Below are 20,958 nucleotides of genomic sequence, written 5' to 3'. Positions count from 1 at the left end.
TGCCGACCCACTTTCGACCAGGCACCAGGCTACTGTTGAGGAGAAAATGATGAGGCACGGTGGATTAAAAAGGCCTACCCCTGTGAGAAATGTGCTAATATCTCTGTTGATGGAAGAAAAATTCTAAACCCAAAATGCTTAAGTGAATGCTGCCCACACTCTCCAGCAGTGTGAGCAGAAGAGGCAAATTCTTCAGTGGACGTTTTCCAGTTTAGGGGTAGGAAAATCAGAAAATGTCCTTATGATCTCAAGGATGTAAATACAAGGAATTTGTTCACCTGCCAACAGGCTGCAGATATGATATTCAATCACATTCAGCACTGTTGGAATTTTCAGAGAATCAGAAAGACAGGATGTCTAATCCTAAGGTGTGACTGAAAAAGACTAATTATGAGTGTACAGCTTGTACCCTTTGGAGACAGTGTAATTAAGGATGAGAAGAAAGAAGAAGAAGGAAAGAAGGAAGAGAAAGCAAAGGGGAATAAAGGGGCTACCAATTCCAGGTGTTCCATCACAGAAAGCCAGAGAAAGCCCAAGCGAAAACCTTTTTAAACTCTTTTCATTGTTCTTAAATTATTTTCTAATTATTTCCCTGGGATCATCTTTGAGTAGAGCAAGGATGTCTTCTACCTCCCCTGTATTTCCTGGCATAGCTTAATTAATACTTGATTGATTGAAAGATTGACTCACTTGAACCTGGAGTGAAATGGAGCTTTTTAATTTTCTTTTCTGCTGAACCTGAAATAGAGCATATAGTAATTAGGGAAAGATCCCTTGTTATCAGAGAGTCCCAGCTACAATGAGCTCTTTGTAACTGAGCAAAAGGAAGGTGGGTGATAACGTAGGAGCTGATAAAGCACACCCCCACTCCCTACTGCTTTCAATGATATAGAATTTTCTTGATCGTTATTTCCTCCTGAAATGAGTGAGTTGGCTGGAGGATGTGGCTGGACCGCGGGCTAAATGGTGGGTCATTGTCATCAAAGTGTGGCCACAGATGTGACTGTTGGTCATATTTCCGTGCTCTTCGTTGCCCCAGCTCTCTCTCCTTAATGACCTGGGCTGACTGATCAACATTTTTTCGAGATCTCTTTTCCTTCGGGACCCTTGGGTTAGCTGGCATGACTTCATTCATCCAGCTGCATGCCGGACTCCTGGCATCCAAACGGAATGAGACAGACCAGGGCTGTGTTCTCATTGAGCTCAGCTCCAGTGCAGGAAAGCAGTCAATACATGCATACATGAAAGTGACTAGAACATTATATTCAAATGGGAAATTCAAGGGTGCAAAACACAAACGTGGTAAGACAGGATGATGTGAGAGAAGTTGACTGGGGGTTGGGCTTCTTAGTTAAAAATGCCCCTTGGTGAGGTTCCATTTGAGTGGAAATGCATTTGAGCTGAGCCCTGACTGTTATGAAGTGGTCAGTGACACAAGATCTGAGAATAAATGTACCAAAGGGACAAACAAGGTCCCGAGGGGGTGGACAGTCCTAAAGTCAGGTGTGTCTAGGACACGGTGAGTTAGAAGGGGGTACAAGATGAGACTAGAAGAGGCAGGGCCAGACGAAGGAGGCACTTGTGGGACCTGTTAAGGGTTTAGACTTCACTCTACAGGCCTTGCGAAGCCATGGGGGGCGTGGTGGTGAGTGGAGGTGTGGGGGTAGGAGGCGACATGGCCTGGCTTGTGTGGGGAGAATGGCCTATACAGAGGGAAGCAGGGAAGCAGATACTGGATGGGAAGCTTTCTCGGTAATCCAGGTGAGAGATGATGGTGACCTAACTTGGGATGGAAAGGTGTGAATGGATTGGGGATCTATTTTGGAGACAGAGCTGATAGGACCCACCAGTGAGGTAGAAGTAGGGGTGAAGCAAAAGGGACCTCTTAATTTCCTGGGGCTGCCATAGCCAAGCACAAGCTGGGTGGCCTAAAAAACAGAAATGTATTTGTCTCACATCATTCTGGAGGCTAGGAATCTGAAATCAAGAGGTTAGCAAGGTCAGTTGCTTCTGAAAGCCATGAAGGAAGGATCTGTTCCAGTCCTCTCTCCTTGGCTTATAAATGGTCATCTTCTCCCTCTGTCTCTTCCCATGGTCTTCCCTTTGCGCACATCTGGCTCAATGTCCAAACTTCCCCTTTCTATGAAGGACATCAGTCATATTAGATTATGGGCCCACTTTGCTCCAGCATGACCTTATCTTAACTAATCACATCTGCAACAATGCTGCATCCAAGTAAGGTCACATTACGAAGTACTGGGGGTTAGGACTTCAACATAAAAATGTGGGCAAGGTGACACCATCCCATCCTTAACTGGGGGAACCAAGGATACAGTTAGTCTTCTGCTTTGTTGGAGCTTGAAAGAAATCATCCATTCACCAACTATGTATTAGCAGCTATTGTGTGAGAAGCATCAAACGAAGGTGTCAGGTTAAACACATGAGTGAGAATCACTGCCATGTAGGAGTCTGTGGCTGAGTGTGAGAGAAACAAGTCAGCAAGTCCTGTGGATATTAACATATGTGTATAAAATGGTAATACATATGACTTTTTGTACTTTTCTGTATTCTTATAATTTTTCAGAGAAAACAAATCATTATAAGATAAGGACTGTGGGAGGTTATTGGCTCTATGAGAGCTCAGAAGAGAAAGAAATCAATGTGGGGTAGCTAGGGCATGGGGGGCTGAGAGTCCCAAAAGACCTCCCGGAGGAGGATGAGGGACAGAGTTCTCCCGTGAATGGGCCGAGGGATGAGAAGACAGTCCAGGCAGATGGAACAGCGTGTGCCACAGCATGACAAGGGGAGAGAGCAGGAACATTCCGGAGAATTCTGGAAGATGTGGTCATAAGGGCGGTGGTGAGAGATGAGGCTGGGATGATAGAAGGGACCAGCTCCTGAGTGATATGTCCTCCTTACTAAGGAGCGTGATTATCAGGTTAGTGAGGAAGAGCTGAAGAGAGGCTGAGCAGGGGGCGTGGCCACTTGCAGCCTGTAGAAGGATGAGTTGGAGGAAGGAGGAACTAGGAACCAGTTTGAGGGTTCAGACAAATGTGATCACAATGGGGACAAAGAGAAAGGTCTCTATACTTCCCACGCCCCTTTCTGGCCTCTCCCTCCAGCCTCTGCCCTCCGTACTCACGGCCAGAGCTTCCCAGCTTAAACTACGCTTCACCTTGGGTGCTCACAGGCTCCCGGCCCTGGCCGCCTCCTCTCTTAGGGTCAGCCCAAATCTCCCCCCTTCAGAGTCCTCACCCTGTCATCCTTCCCCTCTCCGGAAGGCCCTTCCCTAAGCTCTGCACACAGCTGGGTTCTCACCATTCCTCAGACCTCTGTTCAAAGTCATCGCCACACAGGCCAGGCCAGGCAACTCCTTAGAGCACCAACAGCATACCTCGGTTTATTCGTTTGTACCCTTGTTTGTTACCTTCTCCCTAGAAGTAGTTTGACCACATCTGTGTTGTGCGTGACTGTGTTCGCAGTGCCTAGCACAGGAACAATGCGTGTTAGGAGCTCGTTAATACACTGGCAGAAGGAAAGAAAGAGGGAGGGAGGAGAGGAAGGACAGTGTGCTGTGGGGGTGAGGAAGGAGGGTCGTGTCCTGCTCTACCCAGTGAGGTGGGATCCGTGGAGAGAGGGTGAATAGACTGTATTCAAATCCTCATAATGCTGCTTCCCACTGACCCCTGTCCATATTTTAATTCTGAAATGGTTGCTTTGAAAAAGAATGATAAGTGGAATAACTTAGGAAGAACCTCCTTACTACAGGAAAGCTAGAGAAAGGGGGGGATGCCTTTTAAAGAAGACCTATATAGTCAAAGTCGTGACTTCAGAACCATTCCGATTCTAAAAAGGCAAACAAAATGGTTATTAGCTCAGGAGCTGAGGGATGTTTCTTCAGGCCAGCCTGTTTGTTGGGGCTCAGATAATAAAGGCCCACATGTACGGCCAGGCTCGGGCCTGAGAGGCTGTACATCTACTGACTCACTTGGTTTTCACAACCGCCTACTATTATCACGTCCATTTAACAGATGAGAAAACTGAGCCCCAGGGAGAGAGGTGAGGTGACCTGCCCAGCGTGAGGCAGTCCGTGAGTAGCAGAGCCGGGATTCCAACAAAGGGTATTTGGTCCCAGAACCAGCACTCTGGAGCACTTGGCTAAACCCCTTTCAGGTCAGAGCTGCAAACCCTCTAGGAGAGTTGACCTCACTCCATATGAGTTATAATCATTACCAACGCTTGTATCAGTCAGGATGGGCTAACTGCTTTAGCAAATAATCCTTAAAATCAGTGGTTTTACCCACCGAGGCTTATTTCTCACTCACTCCTGTTCACTGTGGGCTGTAGGGGTACCCGGCTAGCAGTCATTCAGGAACACCTTCTTCTCTGCCAGCCCCGGGGGCCTTGGGGTCCTCCTCTGGGTCCTCACCGTCTGGCCAGCCAGTGAGCAAGCACAGTGAACATGGAGGATCTTGGGACAGATTTCAGAAGCCAAGGCCACGTTCCCGTGGCCAGAGCTCAGTCACAGGGCCCCACAAAGATTTAAGGGGACTGAGAAGGGTTGTCTAGCCTATGCCCAGGATGAGGATTACCGTGGGCATCTTGCCAAGACCTGGCTCAATGCTTTATTTTTAAGGACTTTTATAAGGGAGACCTTGGCAGGAGAGGGTGCTGGGCTTCAGAAGACATTGGTTCTGGCGCTGACCCCACCAATGGTCCAGCAAATCACAACCTCTTCTGGTCCCAGATTCCTTATCAATAAAGTGAGGGTACCCACCAAATGACCCATATCTGGATTCTTCCAATTCAGAATGTCTATATGATAAAACATCGTTTTCTTATTTTTAATAATCACGGTGCCTTAATCATTTTTATATTGATGACCTCTGTGTGCCTTTGTTCAAAATTGCAACCATAATTATAACATTGATTCAGAGGGAAAATACTATCTATTTTCTTCTAATACTCAATATCTAGTTACACACCATAAATGTATACGCTGGGGGAGGAAAAGAGCCTCCAACTTTGCATCAGAGCTAGTTACTTGAAGCAATTAATTACACTGGGGAAAATACAGATCTCTATTTCATCATGCCTGGAACCACATTTACGTTATAAACACAGTACTCCACACGCAGATTATTGCTGTGATCTGACCATTTTTGTACAAAGCAGTACTTACATCTATTAGAGGACATCTGAGCATGCCAGGTTAGCAAGGTGAGAACTGTCAAGAAAATATATGTCCAGAACGGCAGAGTTAATGACTTCTGACTGAGATTCCTCTCTGTGCACCCCTGCCAGAGCACCTTGGTTTCTGATGTGTGTGACATTATTGTCACCATAGGGATTTTGCAAGGACTGCTGGGGCAGGGTTTGGGCAGGCAGGGTTGGAGAGGCCTGGGGCTGAATGAGATGTTCTGAACCTCCAGGAGAAATGGCACGGAGTCGGGTAGAGACTGATGAGATTCCTATACTAGAAAAAATAAAATACGCCAGACTTGGAGACCTGACGGGGAATCAGGGCTGGAAGAGGAAGAGCAGAGCACAGTCCCGGGACACGTCCTTATGTCCCTCTGCCCGAGAGCTCTCCCACCACATCCGTTGGAGAACACCCAAGTCCCAAGTCAAGCCACTTGTCTCACCCTCCGCCCCCACCTCCACCCTCATCCCTGCTGCCATTTTCCCTGAACCACTGTAATCATGCTTCCCACACTTGCCCCCACCAACCTGTCCTCTCTCACCTCCGTGATGCTGTTCTTTACAGAACACAGATGGATTATGTCCCCTCGTTGCTGAACCCCTATGGCTCCTGCAGCACACCAGCCATTAACACAGTTTACAAGCCCCGTGGGGGTGGGGCTGCCTGCCTCCAGGGCCTCACAACACCCCCTCCCCCACTCAGTGGCCCTGTGTTCAACCACACTGTCCTTCACATCCTTTTCGGAAGAAGCAGTGGGTCCAACCATTCTTCTGAGGTAAGGCACAGAACACATATTTCCCTGTGTTTCTAGACTTTGGGGGATACTTTATAACGTATTAACAACTGAACTCACTGCTTCCAATTTAGAGGCAATTCAGCTGAAAAGGTATCTGAGCATTGACAAAAAACCTATCAAGCATATTACTTGAAAATGCTTTAAATGAGTTCATTCTGTTTCGGGACTTTTCAGACACCCTGCCCATGTCTTTGTTTTTGTAATTGACCACGTTTTTGTCATTCAGATCTCAGTTAAGTCATCCCCACTCAGAGCCGGCCCCTATCTCCGCGGTGGGCATTACTCACTCAGTAGCAGCACGGGCTTCTCCTCTGTCACGCTTTCCGTATCTTCACACCTGTCTGTGGGATTCTCTGATGAGTCTGCTTCCCATGCTGGACTTGCAGCACCAAAGGGACTGGGACCTGGTCTGCTTGTTCCTGGATACCTGAGACCCGACACCGTTCCTAGCCTCTGAGACGTGCTCCATAAGGAGTCATTGAAGGAAGGACTGAACCGACACCTGTCCTGATTATAATTTCCTTTTCATTTCTTTCCTGTGACCCTCTCCAGGCCAAACTACTTACTCTTTCCCTGGGGCTCTTATGTCCCTTTACACAGAACTTGACCACAGGACTTATCACACTATACTTCTGCTTTTTTTTTTTTTTTTCCTCTCCTCTTTGCTCAACTGGAAAGTGCTCAGGGCTGGTGACATCGTGGGTGTTCAATGTATGTTTACTGCATTGAATTGTGACCTCCAGGACAGTGGTCTTGGCCCAGATGCCCGGACTACACAAGAGCAAGAAGTAATGCCACCATGCTGCTTGCACGAGGACAGACCTCTTCCCCACCTCCCCTCACCCACGAGCCGTTCCCTCATTCACCACAAGGCTCCTATGCTTATTCAACAACTTGCTTATACCACAGTTTTTATACCTGACAATTGTCCGGAAACACTTGGGCTGTTTGTTACAAACTTAAATTCCAGGGCCCACCCTAGACCTACTGCGTCAGGGTCTCTAGGAGCGGAGCTCAGGAATCTGAATTTAACTAGCTCCCTGGGTGACTCTTAAGCAGCCAGCCTGGCCAGAAATCCATCCTTGGGTGAAGAGATAAAGCAGAAGAGTGATAACTACAGCATAGAAAACTCAATGAAATCATTTGAGGAAAGGCCAAGGGAGGTCTTTGCTGCCAACTCTCAGTTGTAAGCTGCCCCCCACCCCAACGCACAGCCTGGAGTCTGCCGCTCTGACAGAGGAGTCCTTGAAGGTTCCAAGGGAGACCTGAACCTCCCACCTCAGCCCACCTCCTATAAGAAGGCAAAAGATTTGGACATGTGGAGGTCACTGTGGAGTTGCTCTTAGGGATTGTAATTGGGTACCTTCATGATCTTCATCATTAACCTTTCTAGAAAGCACTTACTATCCCACAGACACTACTCTACAGCTTTACATGTATTATTTCATCTAATAAACAGGAGCAAAGAGAGACAATGCAAAGCCGCATGCCCTGCCCCCTGCCTGGGAGCTCCAGAAGGAAAACCAGTCCAAGAGCCAGCATGGCCAACTCCTGCCAACTCTGGAGCAGCTCGTGGCTCTCAGGATGGATCAGATCTTTCTGGGGAAGGACTCATCCCTGTACACTTTCAGGGATTCCAAAGGCTGGGAGGGAGGCTGGGCCCACAGGGGGCTAGGTGTTCTCCCCAGGCCTTACTTTATGAGCTCAACAATCCTCCAGACACCAACAGATGTCCCCAGGCGACTCTTCTCCATCCCTGTTGCTGGATGCCAGAGTCTAGAATTACAGCCACAGACCCTCAGACCAGCCATAAACAGCAAGGTTACCTGTGAAGTTCTTTTCATTTGATGGGGTGGGGGCCCACGGTTCTTTGGTGGTGAGGATTGGGCTTAGAGGTAAGGGAGGGGGAAAGAAAGCTCAAGGCCAGAATTAGTCCGTTGTTATCTGGAGATAACCCACTATTTCATACATTATTTTATAGCATTTTACACTTTACAAAATGCATTAAATATATTGAGCTCTTTTAATCCTCACGAAATCATTAAGAGGGAAGCTCATTAGCTTCATTTTGTAGCTGAGGTTCAGTAACCACCAAGGTTACACAGATTGGCGCAGGGCTCAAACCCAGGCCTCTGTCTCTGGGATCATTATTACCAGTCAACACCTTACATACAGACAGAATGAAGCCTCTTGGAGGAAGGAAGGAAGGAAGGAAGGAAGGAAGGAAGGAAGGAAGGAAGGAAGGAAGGGGAAAGAAAGAAAGAAAGAAAGAAAGAAAGAAAGAAAGAAAGAAAGAAAGAAAGAAAGAAAGAAAGAAAGAAAGAAGAAAGAAAGAAGAAAGAAAGAAAGAAAGAAAAGAAAGAAAGAAAAAGAAAGAAAGAAAGAAAGAAAGAAAGAAGAAAGAAAGAAAGAAAAGAAAGAAAGAAAAGAAAGAAAGAAAAAGAAAGAAAGAAAGAAAGAAAGAAAGAAGAAAGAAAGAAGAAAGAAAGAAAGAAAAGAAAGAAAGAAAAAGAAAGAAAGAAAGAAAAAAGAAAGAAAGAAAGAAAGAAAGAAAGAAAGAAAGAAAGAAAGAAAGAAAGAAAAAGAAAGACTCTCTCCCCAGCGAGATACCACAGAGGATATAGAGATGAGTCATTTCTGGTTTTAAGGAGACTGAAATAACGTTTCCCTTCCTCCCTCTCCTCACACCTACCCCCACAACAACAATCAAACAATTGTTTGGTTGGCACCTATTGTCGGTTTTAGAGGAATAGACTAATTATCTTTCAAACAGTGCCAGCAGTACTTGAGATCCAGCAAAATGATGGGGTCTCCCAGAGAGCATTCTTAAGGCCCAAAGTGTGGCTCCTTTTACAAAACATTCTATGGGAGCTCTAACTTTTAATTCATACCGCCAAGGAGATATGTGATTGTTTCCTGGAAATGCTAACAATGCGAGGCTCATAAATACTAATGAAACAGTATAGATTAGCCGAGCTCAACAAGGAACCTGGGGGGCCTGGGAGAGAATTCTTAGATTAAAAAAGTATAAAGAATACCTTTTTAATTGAATTTTACCCGGACTGGGCTCCCAAATGTTAATGAATACTCTCCTTGACTATATGGAGAGTAGATTCAAATAAGTACCTTCAGGAATCCAAACGTGAATTATTGACTTAGCTTTAGCTTGAAAAGAAATCTATTTATTCAAAGGCTATTTTAGGTGTCATGGGATAGACGAGTTTGAGACAAAGGTAGGGAGGGGTAGGAGGGCCTGGGACACTGTGATAAACACGTCATTCCAATGCATGCTTCTGTTTCACCCAACTAAGCCACCTAAGTTGAAATTTGCTTATTATGTTTGTCTTTTACAACCTGATCCCTCAATAATCATAACTCTCCTGGAATATACAAGGCCCCATGTCTTTGTCCTTCATCCTGAATCCTAACACCTAACACAGTGTATGGCATGTATTAGGTGCTCAATAAATGTTTGTTAAATAGATAAAGAGCTCTCTTAAAACATTTTCCAGAGCTGTTCTCACCCTGTTATCTTTTCTTGAAGTGCACCCTCCTATTACAAAGCCCCCAAATAAACACACACCCTATGGAGGCCCTGTCTCCCCTGGCCACAACCTACAGTCCTCCTCTCTCCCACCCAGAGCCCCAGGCTCACCCTGTTCTCCTGCCACGTTCTAGAATTTTCTCTGCCTAGAATCTTTGCACATCCTTTTACCCATGTTTCTCTGTCAAGATCGTGCTCCTTTTTCCAGGTCCTCCTCAGATGGCTTTACCTTCATGAGAACTGCCTTGATATCCCCCAAGGGCGCAAAGCCCTCCCTCTCTCTCCCCGCCTGAACCCAAAAATGGGCCTCTGATGCATGTATGCTCCCTGCAGGGACCGGCGTGACATCTGGCAAGAAGAATTGGTCAACAAATGTGGTAGTGGTGTCTAATCTGAGTCATAGAAATGCAGTACAAGGGGCATTTGGCCCCAGGAAAGTATATGTGTGGATCAAATTAGTGAAAAGTACCCAAAGTCTTCTCTCAACAGAGCAGGACAATCCCTCCAGATGGGCCAAGAACTCTGGGGCCAAACAAAGACTAAATTAAAGCTAAGGTGATGGCAAAGCAAGAAGGAAAAGTCAGAGAGACAAGTGGGTGAGAAGGAGCAAAGGCAGCGGAGTGGCCTTGATGGGGGGCGGGGGGTTAGAGGATGCCCAAGGGTGTGTTTTCTCAACAAAGAGGCTGTGGGCTTGATGGCGTGTGGGCAGAACCATGGCCTGTGATGTTCCCAGGGCCTCAGAGGGGCTCAGGCAGAGCCTTTGGTGAGGGGATGTGACTTCTCAGAACGTTTTTCTTTGTTGCATGTTGAGTTTAAGTTCAGGCAGTCATATGGTTTCTATAAACCTCCTCCACGTGAGCAGGACTGGATTTTTATTGTATGTCTCTTCATGCATTTGTGAAGTATCTAATAATGGGAAATAAATCACTCTGCAGTCTTTTTCCACAACAGATTGGGATAAACATTGAAGTCAATCCAGGGAATGGCCCCATATTGTAAGAGTCTACAAATCCTGGGCTACTTGCCAAAACGGGTTAATTCCACACAAAGGAGTAGGAGGCCCAGAGCAACACCTGGGAGGGGCTCACCTCTTGGGGATCTGGAGCCAAACTTTCCAGAATCAGTAAGGCCAGCTCTGCCAGTCACTCGCTGTGTGACCTGTTTCTCTGTCTGTTCACCTATAAGAGGAGGGAAATAACTGTACCGACTTCATTAGGTTATGATGAAATGAAATAAGTCAGTTGGTGGGAAGTGCCTAGAATGGTAACTGTCATCTCAGTGCCACCGCATAGTGTTATTTCATTTTCATGGACCAGATGGCACAGAAGTAGGTACCAATTTATACAATTCAATAATCTGTATAGATAATGTCCTAAGCATGTGAGTCCTCATGCCAGCAGACTAGGACTGAGTTCAGGTGGACTTTGGATGAACACACGGGTGCACGGGGCACTTACAGAGTGCTATCTAAGGAATTGGACTTCTGAGGACAACCCCCGAGTATAACACACTACCAACACATTTGTGTCCCAGCGCAGGACAACAAAATGAAGCCTGGACTTCACGATGATTGTGAACCCAGGTCCCCCAGCAGTTTTCTCCATAGACAAAGCACCATCCTGTTGCTCTCTTTAAAAATATAATTCAATATGAAAGTGATTAGAAAAGTATCAAGTAAAATATAAATATATAGTAATGTCATTGTCCCGAACTCTGGGTGTTCGTTGCATCTCTGTGTGACCTTAGACATGTCACCTCTCCCACTCTGGGCCTCGGATTTTTAATCTTTAAGTGAGAGCATTGCTTGGGATGATCTCTAAGGTCTCCAGCCTGAAAATCGATGAGTCTTTGATCTTTGGGTCCCAGGCCATGTCTATACCAGAAGGTCTCTTGAATTTCCTCGAAACATGCTGCCTTCCAAGTCTTTAGACATAGGAACCTATGGATTCCAGAACCAAAGGAGCCTGTAAGACCTCATACTTGAGAGCTGAGGCCTGAGATGTATGTGGAGAGGTGAAGGGGGTACCAGTGGAAGAAGGGCCATTCTGCACAAGTGACCAGAACAGCCCTGGCTATAAGCTGAGCTCAGGATGGCAGTAGGGACCCCATCCCAGTTTCCAAACACCATTGCTGAGAAGCCCGCAAGACTCCTTTTCCACTGCAAAGAACAGCAACAGGCAGGGAAGGAGACTTGGGAATATTTGGTTGAGGCACAGAAAGCAGAGATGAGGGTAATGAGAGAGAGGAAGGTAGAAACAATAGGAACCAGCAAATGGTCTCCCAACTGCAAAGCTCGGTGAGTCTTCTTTGGGCACAGGAGTGGGATGTAAGGAGGGAGGAGATGGAGCAGAGAAGAGCGCATGAAGACGGGGTGAGACAGGACGAGGACCACTGACCTCTTAGCCTTGGGGAGGTCCAAGCCCCCTATGACAGGCAGCAAGATTTAGACATTTCGCCTTGTGCTTAAGCTTTAGTAAGTACTGAAAATGGCAAGTTGTATTCATAGAAAGTCACGTACAGCTGTCCCCTGGGGAGTATGTGTTCAGCACCTATCAGGTGAACTGCAGGGAGAAAAGATTGAGAAGTGCTCTTGCAGAGGCACCAACTCCTACCCGGAACACTGAATTTACACTTGATTCATTTATCCAACAAATGCTGAGCACCCGCTACGTGCCAGGGCTGATACACTATTAATTCTTGTACCCTAAGCCCTGTATGGTGTGTATAAGAATTAGTACCTACTTAAATGCATGCATTTATTTTCTTTATTGGGTTTCAATACCATTCCAGTGAACTCTGGAAATCTCCAATTCCCTCCCTTCTCCTACGCCTAAAAAATATGATGGTGTTAAAAATCATTGACCATTCCCGCTGCATTTCTCTTGAATTGTCTGTTTTCTGTCTTCAGCTGCTAACATTGGCATGCCCAAACCCAAAGTTGGAAGAGGAATAAGTTCCAAGTGGACAAGGCTGCATCCCCTGGAGCCCAGGACTTGCTAGGGAGCGGAGAGTTTCCCTTGGCCCCAGGCTAGCCAAGCACCATGGAGAAAATCAGCTCCTTCTTCAGCATCATTTGGGACACCATCTTGACCAAACACCAAGAAGGCCTCTTCAACACCATCTGCCTGGGCATCCTCCTGGGGCTGCCACTGCTAGTGGTCATCACGTTCCTCTTCATCTGCTGTCATTGCTGCTGGAGCCGGCCGGGCAAGAATGGCCAACAGCAGGAGCGGAACAAGGGGAAGAAGAGGAAGAAGAAGAAGAAGAAGGCTGAAGAAGACCTCTGGATATCTGCTCAGCCCAAGCTTCTCCAGATGGAAAAGAGACCATCACTGCCTGTCTAGTTAAGCAAGAAGCAGAGGCGTCCACCCTTGGGGGCTAAGCCACTGCTAACCACACACGGGCTAGAGAGCAAGAATCCCTAAAGTGATGCGCTCATGTCCCCAGAGGAGCTAAGCAAGGGACAAACCTCAGGCTGACTGCCCCCACAGAGGACAGCCCAGGAAGAACACGGACAATTCTTGGGGACTGTCTTGGCAGCTATGTGTCCAATAGTAATGCTCTTTGCCGGAGACTCAGGCATGCCTTCCACTTATCTCTAGCAAGCTCCATATGCAAAAGCACAAAGAATGTTTGTCCATATATCTTGACATGTCTCCCGAATGCACACACGTGCACACACATACACACACGCACGCACATCCAGGCAACAGGTACCTGGGTAAATATATCCTGTTCATCAAATGGCCATTGAATATCTACTTTGTGCAAGTACAGTGTCCGCTCTCCCAGAAATGTCTCCTAGGAAGGCCCGGCCAGACGCTAGCACACATGCACAATTATACAACCAGGCAAGGTACCTCCACACTGTCCACCCATCCCCCACTCAGGTTAGAGATATGTGCTTTCCTCTTCCTACCCCTCCTTAACCTGTTACTGGAAATCCTCATACTTGGACATTCCAGCAACCTGGTACAGCTCCCATCCCTGTATATTGACACAGACCCACCAAGGTCCCGTGTTTCTTATCTGGGAGGCAAAGTTTAAAGTGAGAAGGATCAAAATTCATTGAAAGCTCTATCTTGCAGCTCATGACAAGGTCCCCATTTCCACTGATAGGTATCTAATGTTGTCTAAGACCTCTCTTTGAGACGCTACCCCCAGAACCACTCAGCAAGGTGCCTTTCTCCAAGCACAAACCAACAGCTCTTGGTAGTGACTTCTAGAATGGTCTGGAAACCAGGCAGACTCCATCCACTTCAGTGAACTGCAGTTGTGGACCTGGGCAATGTCTGTTTTACAGATGGGAAAGGAGTGCCCCACCTGAGCTGGGGATCTCCTGTGTAACCAAAGGTTTGCAGCGGGGAAGGAATTAAGACAATTTCTGCTACAGTCTCACTGAAGACACACTGGAAACACTTCCCTAAGGTTGGAATGGATGCATGGTGTGCTGCAGGTGGGATACGGAAGTTACAGAGTGTAAGTGAAAGTAGAAGGAACCTATGTAGAGGTTTATTCATATTTATCTCGAAGCTCAGGCAAGTGCCTTGCACACAGTAGGTACTTAGAACTGTCTTGGTTGCTGTCGGATATGCAATGATGTTAAGGGTAAGCGTGTAATACCTCGCCAATCCCCCCAAGTGACCTTCTTTTCTAAGCCCGCTAATTACTGCAAAGGCTGGAAGGTGGGTATTGAATGCTCCCCAGAGGCTTCATGCAGAACCGACAGTGAGGTTGACATGGGTGCCCTGAGACCCATGGTGACAGGTAGACTAGGTCCGCAGGGAGTCGAGGAGAGTGTCTCCCCAGCAGGCTGAGGTTGGGAGGCCGAGTTAATCCATTTATATGACGAACCGGTTGGTATTTTGATTGTATTGTGACCATATTACAAAGATGGAGACTTCCCAAATTGGGAGCAGGTTGTGCTCTGAAAGGTCACTTGCAAATCTGCCAGGTGGCTCTCTTGAAATATTTCCCCACAAATGCTGTTCTAGATGGCAGGAAAATTGCAGCTTAATTAACAGCGCGGCTAAACTTTGATAACTGTTCTGCAAGACTGTGTTCATGGACAAATGCATGCTGTTCACTCCCTTGGGCAGCCCGGTGCTCATGTGCTCTCCAGGGAGACTCCAGGCCTGAGGAGGGCAGGTGTCTGGTGGTGACCGCCGCACCAAGGTCTTCTAACGGGTGACCCTGGGAGTCATAATTCAGGCCTTCACATATTTTAGAACCAGTCCCGCCCACCTTCTCACACCGAGTGGCCCCAAATGCTCTGGGCACTCAGACTCCTAAACCTCTCTGAGCAGAGAAAGAAGCACTCGCTGCTTCTCTGTCCCCTTGGACATGGACAGCCTGTCCGGGAGCATCTAGCTGTCCCCTTCCCATCACAGGATGACCGCTCGTCACCACACACCAAATGCACATACCCCCCCCCCCAGTGGCCACTGCCTACTGGGACCAGCTGCCCTTCCTGCCTCCAACTCCCAAGCCCCCAAGATGGATGACTTGAGGGAGACGCAGAGCTGGTGGCGGAGGCTGGGTGTCAGATGCGATCTAGGAGAAAGGATCACTCGGATCGGGGACCACACAAGTAACATGGTTGCCATGGCAACTGGCTGCTAGTTTGAATTAAGACGGCAGTCGGTTGTCATTGCCATGACAAGGCCTCTGTCTCCAGGTGCAGTGCCCTGCTGTCTCCTAATGAAATGGATTTGAACTACCTCCGGGCGCGAAACACCCAGAAACTCACTTCTCTGTTGCTTCGTAGCCTAGGACTCAGGAGACTCAGATGCTGAATGAGGCTCATGTTTTCTCTCCCCAGCCTCCCCTGACAACCTCCACCAGGGTCCCTCCAACACTGCCCGGGGTGCCCTAGGCCCCCAAACTCCTGTAGAATACGTGGGTCCATGCAAGGAGCCCAAGGCAGTCATCAGAGCCATTCTCTGGTCTTCCCACTCATCCTCGTCTTTCTCTCCCGTGTTTTCTTCTTCTCTTATTCCTGCTTCTCCCAGCACCCCCATCCCAGGTCCAGCCCTTTCTTTATTGCTCTTTACTTTTACTCCTTCTCCCCACCTTCTGCCCCAGAACTGCTGCTGGCAGCCAGGGGTGCCTCGGGACTGGAGCCTGCTTGGCCCATCTTGGAGCGTTTAAGTAATGGAGGCAAAAAGAATGATAAAGAAGAGGCTTCCTAAACCAGCCCAGGCTTGGAGAGGAGCCCCCAGGCCAAGACGGGAACAGCCCCAGCCAAACTCAGCCACGACCGTCAGAGAAGGTCTTCTCCCCACCACTCAATGCATTTGCTTTTTTATTTCCTGGGGGAAGGGAAGGGAGGAGGGGAAAATGTAGAAAAAGGGCAGTCACCTTTTCAAGAAGAGTATAAATTGTCCAAGATGTATAGTATTTGTCAGTATTTTTTTTTCTGGAAAATTCAAACACGTGCAAGAGAAAAATTTATTTAAATAAAAGACTTTGAAAATAAAAAGCCATGCCTGGAGTCCTTACCTGCTGGCACCAGTTACTCTCTTGACATCAAATATTGCCCTGTCCCAGACATCACTCAGAAATGTATGACAAGAGGCAGCCACTCCCACTGGGACACAAAAGACCCAGCTGTCCCAGGCACTGCCTTCCCCCTGACCGAGTTATAGGCCAAAGGACCGGGACCGGGCTCTCGCCCCACTGCCCGCAGAGCAGACCCCCCAGAGTCCAGGCACCCTCGGTGGCAGCTGCTCCCTGACAACTGTTAGCATCCCTTCAATGAGCTCAATCAATGTCTTCTTAAAGGAGAAAAGGGAAAATAGCAAAAACTGAGTACCTGGGTACTTAGAAACACACATGCTTAGATACATAGATAGCCAGCCAGCCAGGAAGACATACACATATGCATGTGTAAATGCCCCCCTTTTGTTCAAGCGGACCACAGCTTTGCACTGGTTGTGAAACGGAATGATGTAGATGTTCCAGAGTCCTCCCTTGATGATGCTAAGCCGGTCGTCAAGCAGAAGCCCTGTAGAGCAACGCTGTCCAATAGAAGTAGAGAAGATGGGAATGTTCTCTATCTACACTGTCCAATAGGGTACCATTCACCACATGCAGCTATTTAAATTAATTAAAATTAAATAAAATTGAAGGTCCAGTAGCTGAGTTACACAGCCATAGTTCAAGTGCTCAACAGCTATGTGCAGCCAGCAGCTACTAGGTGCTCGGTGGGGACAAGGGTGGCAGAGTGGTCAAATGGGCTGATAAAGCCCTGTTTACTACACTGCAGCTAGGGCTTCGGGAGACAGACTGCCTCCCCTTTGCCTCCTTTCCCCCAAGGCAGGCTGACATTTCTGTAGTTTTAGTTAATTCCTGGGCTCCCTGCCCCATTGCCACACACTCCACGACAGCCCAAGGAGACAGTCTTCATTCAGCTCTCTGTTCTTTGCTCCAGGACTTCCAACACTTCCCAGTGTAGAGCAGGGACTATTGTCCAGAAACCATAGGCAGGGGGCAGCTGCTGAGTCCTGAGGGGACTCCAGGGCTAAATGCCTCCAGCCCCGCCTCCCCAGGCTCAGCCCTGCCCGCAGCGGTGCTCCTGTGGATCTGGACAATGCTTTGAGGGTTCTCAAATCACCAGAACACGATGTGCTGGCCCCTTGCCCTTTGATTTTAGTGTTTTTCCCAAATTCAAAGTCACAGGATTACAGGACTAGGGGGAAAAAAAGAGTTCCTTCAAACAGATGTCTGTCCTCATCATGGGTTTAAAGGGATGTTTTCAAATACCTGGGATCCTTCATTCAGGAATGACCATGCATGCATGTATCTAACTCCCTCTTTGAGATTACTTATCCCATTAACATTTTTGGCTCTTTACTAGATGCCAGCAACACAGAGTGGTCCTGGAGGGGCTCACAGCCTGGCTGGGGGGACAGACAAGCTAATAGATCATTACAGCCCAATGTGATCACTGCTTCCATAGAGGGAAACTGCAGAGCTGGGATTAGGACAGCCTTTGGGGATCACCCAGGAGCTGTCTAGTGTTGCAGGGGAAGAAATTGGGAAAGGAGGGCACCATTTGCATTGTCTGCACCCTGAAAGTGCAATAGTGATGCAGGGGACAGCCGGACAAGGGCCACCATGAGGGTAATGAGCTAGGACTCAGGACTAAGAGTGTCCCAATTCTGATGCTAACTCCAGGGCCCACTGGTTATGGAATTTAGGCGATGACTTAATCTCTGTAAAGACTCACGTGTATAGGAGAGTTAGTGGTAATCCTTCTCTCACAAGGACAGAGCAGTAAATAAAATAAAGCGTATAAAGCATTCAGCATAGAGCCTGGCTTATAGGACATGCTCTGCAAATGTTAGTTGTTTTAATTAAGGGTAGAAGGAAGATAATGAGAGAGTTGTATCCTTGAAGTCAAAGGAGAAGAAACTTTCAAGAAGAAAGGAGTCCATAGAGTCAAATGATGTAGACAGATCACATGAGATAGGGGTTGAAAATAATGTGCATTTTCTATTCCTCTCAGCGTGGTATGTTCCATCATTTCACCACACACTGCACAGTCTACAATATTAAAGATACTCCCAATTCGCAATATGTGATGGTAGGGTGTCTACTCACCCTTGCCTCAGCCCCTTCTGCACACAACGAAGCCACCCCGTGTGACAGTGCCCCCTGGTGGCCAGATCAAGAAAGACTTTGCGCCAACATCTTTCCACTTTCTATGGTGGTTCCCTTAAAACATCAATCCAGCTAGAAGGCTGGGCTTCAAACTAGACGCGCTAAAGAGTCGCTGGGTTTTATGTGATGTTCACGAATCCGTCAGGGTCGAGATTGCCATGCTTACCTGACAAATGAGGGATTTTCATAACCCGAAGTCTTAATTGTCATTATACATATTTGGTGAAGTATTTCATAGTTTACATCACTGTCTCCAAGAAAGCTTCCCTAACCACACAAGTCTTCCAGATTGCAGCAAGATCAGACTAGGCTGCCCCGTGTGTGTTCCTGTCTTCCCGCACTCCCCTCCCCTCCCATCCTCATTAGAAGTAGCCTATGTGAGGCCTGAAGAGTAACTATCTTACTCACCACCTTATTTCCAATAACTAGAATGGAGCTTAGTGCATACATATGCTAAATAATATATTGATTAGGAGGAAAAAAAGAAAGGAAAAGGATCCCTGGGGTGTTTCTTACACATGCAGATTCCCCATCCCTCTGGCCTCGTGATAGATTTTCGAGGTCTAGGGTGGGTCCGGACCACCGGCTCTTCTAAGGAGCACTCTAGGTGATTGCCAGTGGTCCCTGAACCACATCTTAAGAAACATCATCTACTCAGAAAACAACAAAAATGCTATGGTCAAAGAAGTTTGCAAAATACTACATAACATGACTTCCTCTCTCTACCCCCATGAGATCTGCAGTCGTGCTTCACATTAAAGGTTCTAACAGGTACTATAGTAAAGAAACTAGTGTAACTCCCCATAACTCAGAGTTTTCCCAAGCTTATTTGGTCATGAAACCTCTTTTTGTAGCAGATCTGGAGGGGCAAGGGTCCCGAGGAACACCATTTGGGAAACGCTGCCATGGAGGGTTCATGCACAGCTCAATTCATATCATCCCCAAGGAACCCCTGTCTGATTCTTTCTCACTCTGCCTTTCCTCTTTCTTCATTTGTGAGCTGTAACCATCCCACTGGTGGCTATCCATAGCACATGCGCCTTAGAGCTGGCTACAGATACACCACTATCAAGGGAAAAAAAAGAAGAGGAAAGAGAAGAAAGAAAATCCAAACATTTTGATGGAAGTTATAAGGACTAAGGATCCAAGCCCTCTTACCATTCCGGAGTGCTACATATTACATACGAGTGTTTTCAGGATCTCATTTGATTCTTGAAGTGAGTACATCAGGGACTGAGGTCATTCCCATTTTATAAATGAAGAATCTGAGAGAAGGTGAGCAACTCACCCAGACCTGGAAAGGAAACCCAAGTCTTCAGGATCCTCTCCTAGTGCCCCTACCACACACCAGGCATCGTGATCCAGGCTACTCTGCGGACTTGGGCTCCTCAAAGACCGTTAGCTTGCAGTGTCTCCTCTGAGTCGGAAACCTTTTGAATACACTAACGGGCTCTACCCATAAGACTTCAGAGTACTCAGATGTCTCCTTCAGATGTCCTACAGCAAGCCTCACCAGCCTCCTTACCCTTGTCTAATTAAACCTAATTTTCTTCACTTACCCAAACAAAGAACCATTTCCACCCCATTTTGTTTCCTTCCCTTATTTAGATTACAGTATTGCAATACCATCGTTTTCTATTTCCGTCATTATACATGCACTGCATTGTAGAATACACAGGCGTGTATGGGCTAACCTGGGAACCTAACTTCTTTGTATAACATTGGAAGTGGCATTCTATCCATTCCCCATTTCCCCCATAGAAACAACCAACTAACAGAAGGACTTTGGGATGTGAGTTCATTTACACATTAGGAGCTGCCTAAAATCTCTTCTGGGGGTGCCCCCCTCACCTTTCATCATGCCAGGGGACCCATCTCCTGTCTCAGCACCAGCCCAGGAGACCACATGGGGGGATTAGAGTCCAGGTTTCACTAGGCAATCTCTTCAAGGTATTTCCCAGTTTCCTGTTTTGTGCATTAGTCCAGGAGCAACACTACCTGCACCACTACCAAGCATGGGCCGGATGCTGAGCCATCCCCCCTAAGCAGATTCTCCAGGAAGGAAGAAAAGTGAGGACCCCCAGAACTCCCCTTTATAGAGGATTGGAAAGTGGCCTTGAAGAGAGGCTCCCGATGGGACAACACTGCCATCTCCTGGCCCATCTGGGTACAACATGTCTACTGCCTGGGTCTGGGGCACTGACTGTATTGATCTGAGCTCTTTATTGACAGAAACTCCTTCCTGATCCTCTTCACCGTCCTGGTGGACGGCTTAAGGGAATGATTTGGAAATTGTGTTAGCAGAGGACTTCCTCCAGCAAAGGACTATGTTTTGCCCCGAGTTTTTCATTACTTCCACTTGTTTTTCCTCCTGCCCTGCTGTTCGTCTGTTCGCGAATTCTCTTTTCCCATGCCACACCTGGTGCGTGTCCTTCCTGCCATCCCCTTGCTCACAATCCCTGGAGTCGTTCTTAGTCTTTCTCCCTGGCTCATTCAGCAGGTTCTGGCTCTAATGATCCTTGAATCCCTGAGACTTCTACGTTGAAAAGCAGAGCTTGTGATGTCATGTGACACACATAAACTCTAGGACCCTATTTCCAGAGGAAGGGGCGTCAGGCACAACCCACTCGACACTGTGCCATGAAGGGACCCTTCCCTTTACCACCCAGGCCCTCGCCTCCTGCTGATCCTTCCTCCTAAAAATCTCTCTAATCTGTGCCCTCTCTGCTTTCCCGCCGTGCCTGCCCCAGA

The 20,958-nt window shown here is 47.4% G+C and overlaps 1 protein-coding gene across 1 annotated transcript; it reads left to right on the top strand.

Annotated features, from left to right (window-relative positions):
- Window positions 1–12,451: 12,451 nt before the first annotated feature.
- KIAA0040 (KIAA0040 ortholog) lies at window positions 12,452–16,024 on the top strand. The gene has a single exon (XM_026509299.4). It carries the CDS (start codon window positions 12,585–12,587, stop codon window positions 12,885–12,887), a length of 303 nt encoding a protein of 100 aa, XP_026365084.1. The 5' UTR covers window positions 12,452–12,584; the 3' UTR covers window positions 12,888–16,024.
- The last annotated feature ends 4,934 nt before the right edge of the window (window positions 16,025–20,958 follow it).

The sequence above is a fragment of the Ursus arctos genome, unplaced genomic scaffold (assembly GCF_023065955.2).
Source record: "Ursus arctos isolate Adak ecotype North America unplaced genomic scaffold, UrsArc2.0 scaffold_2, whole genome shotgun sequence".
NCBI classification, from domain to species: Eukaryota; Metazoa; Chordata; class Mammalia; order Carnivora; family Ursidae; genus Ursus; species Ursus arctos.
This window is presented reverse-complemented; position numbering and strand designations above follow the sequence as displayed.

Coding starts and splice junctions, on each gene's coding strand:
- KIAA0040 (XM_026509299.4), top strand. CDS start 12,585: ATGGAGAAAATCAGCTCCTTCTTCAGCATCATTTGGGACACCATCTTG.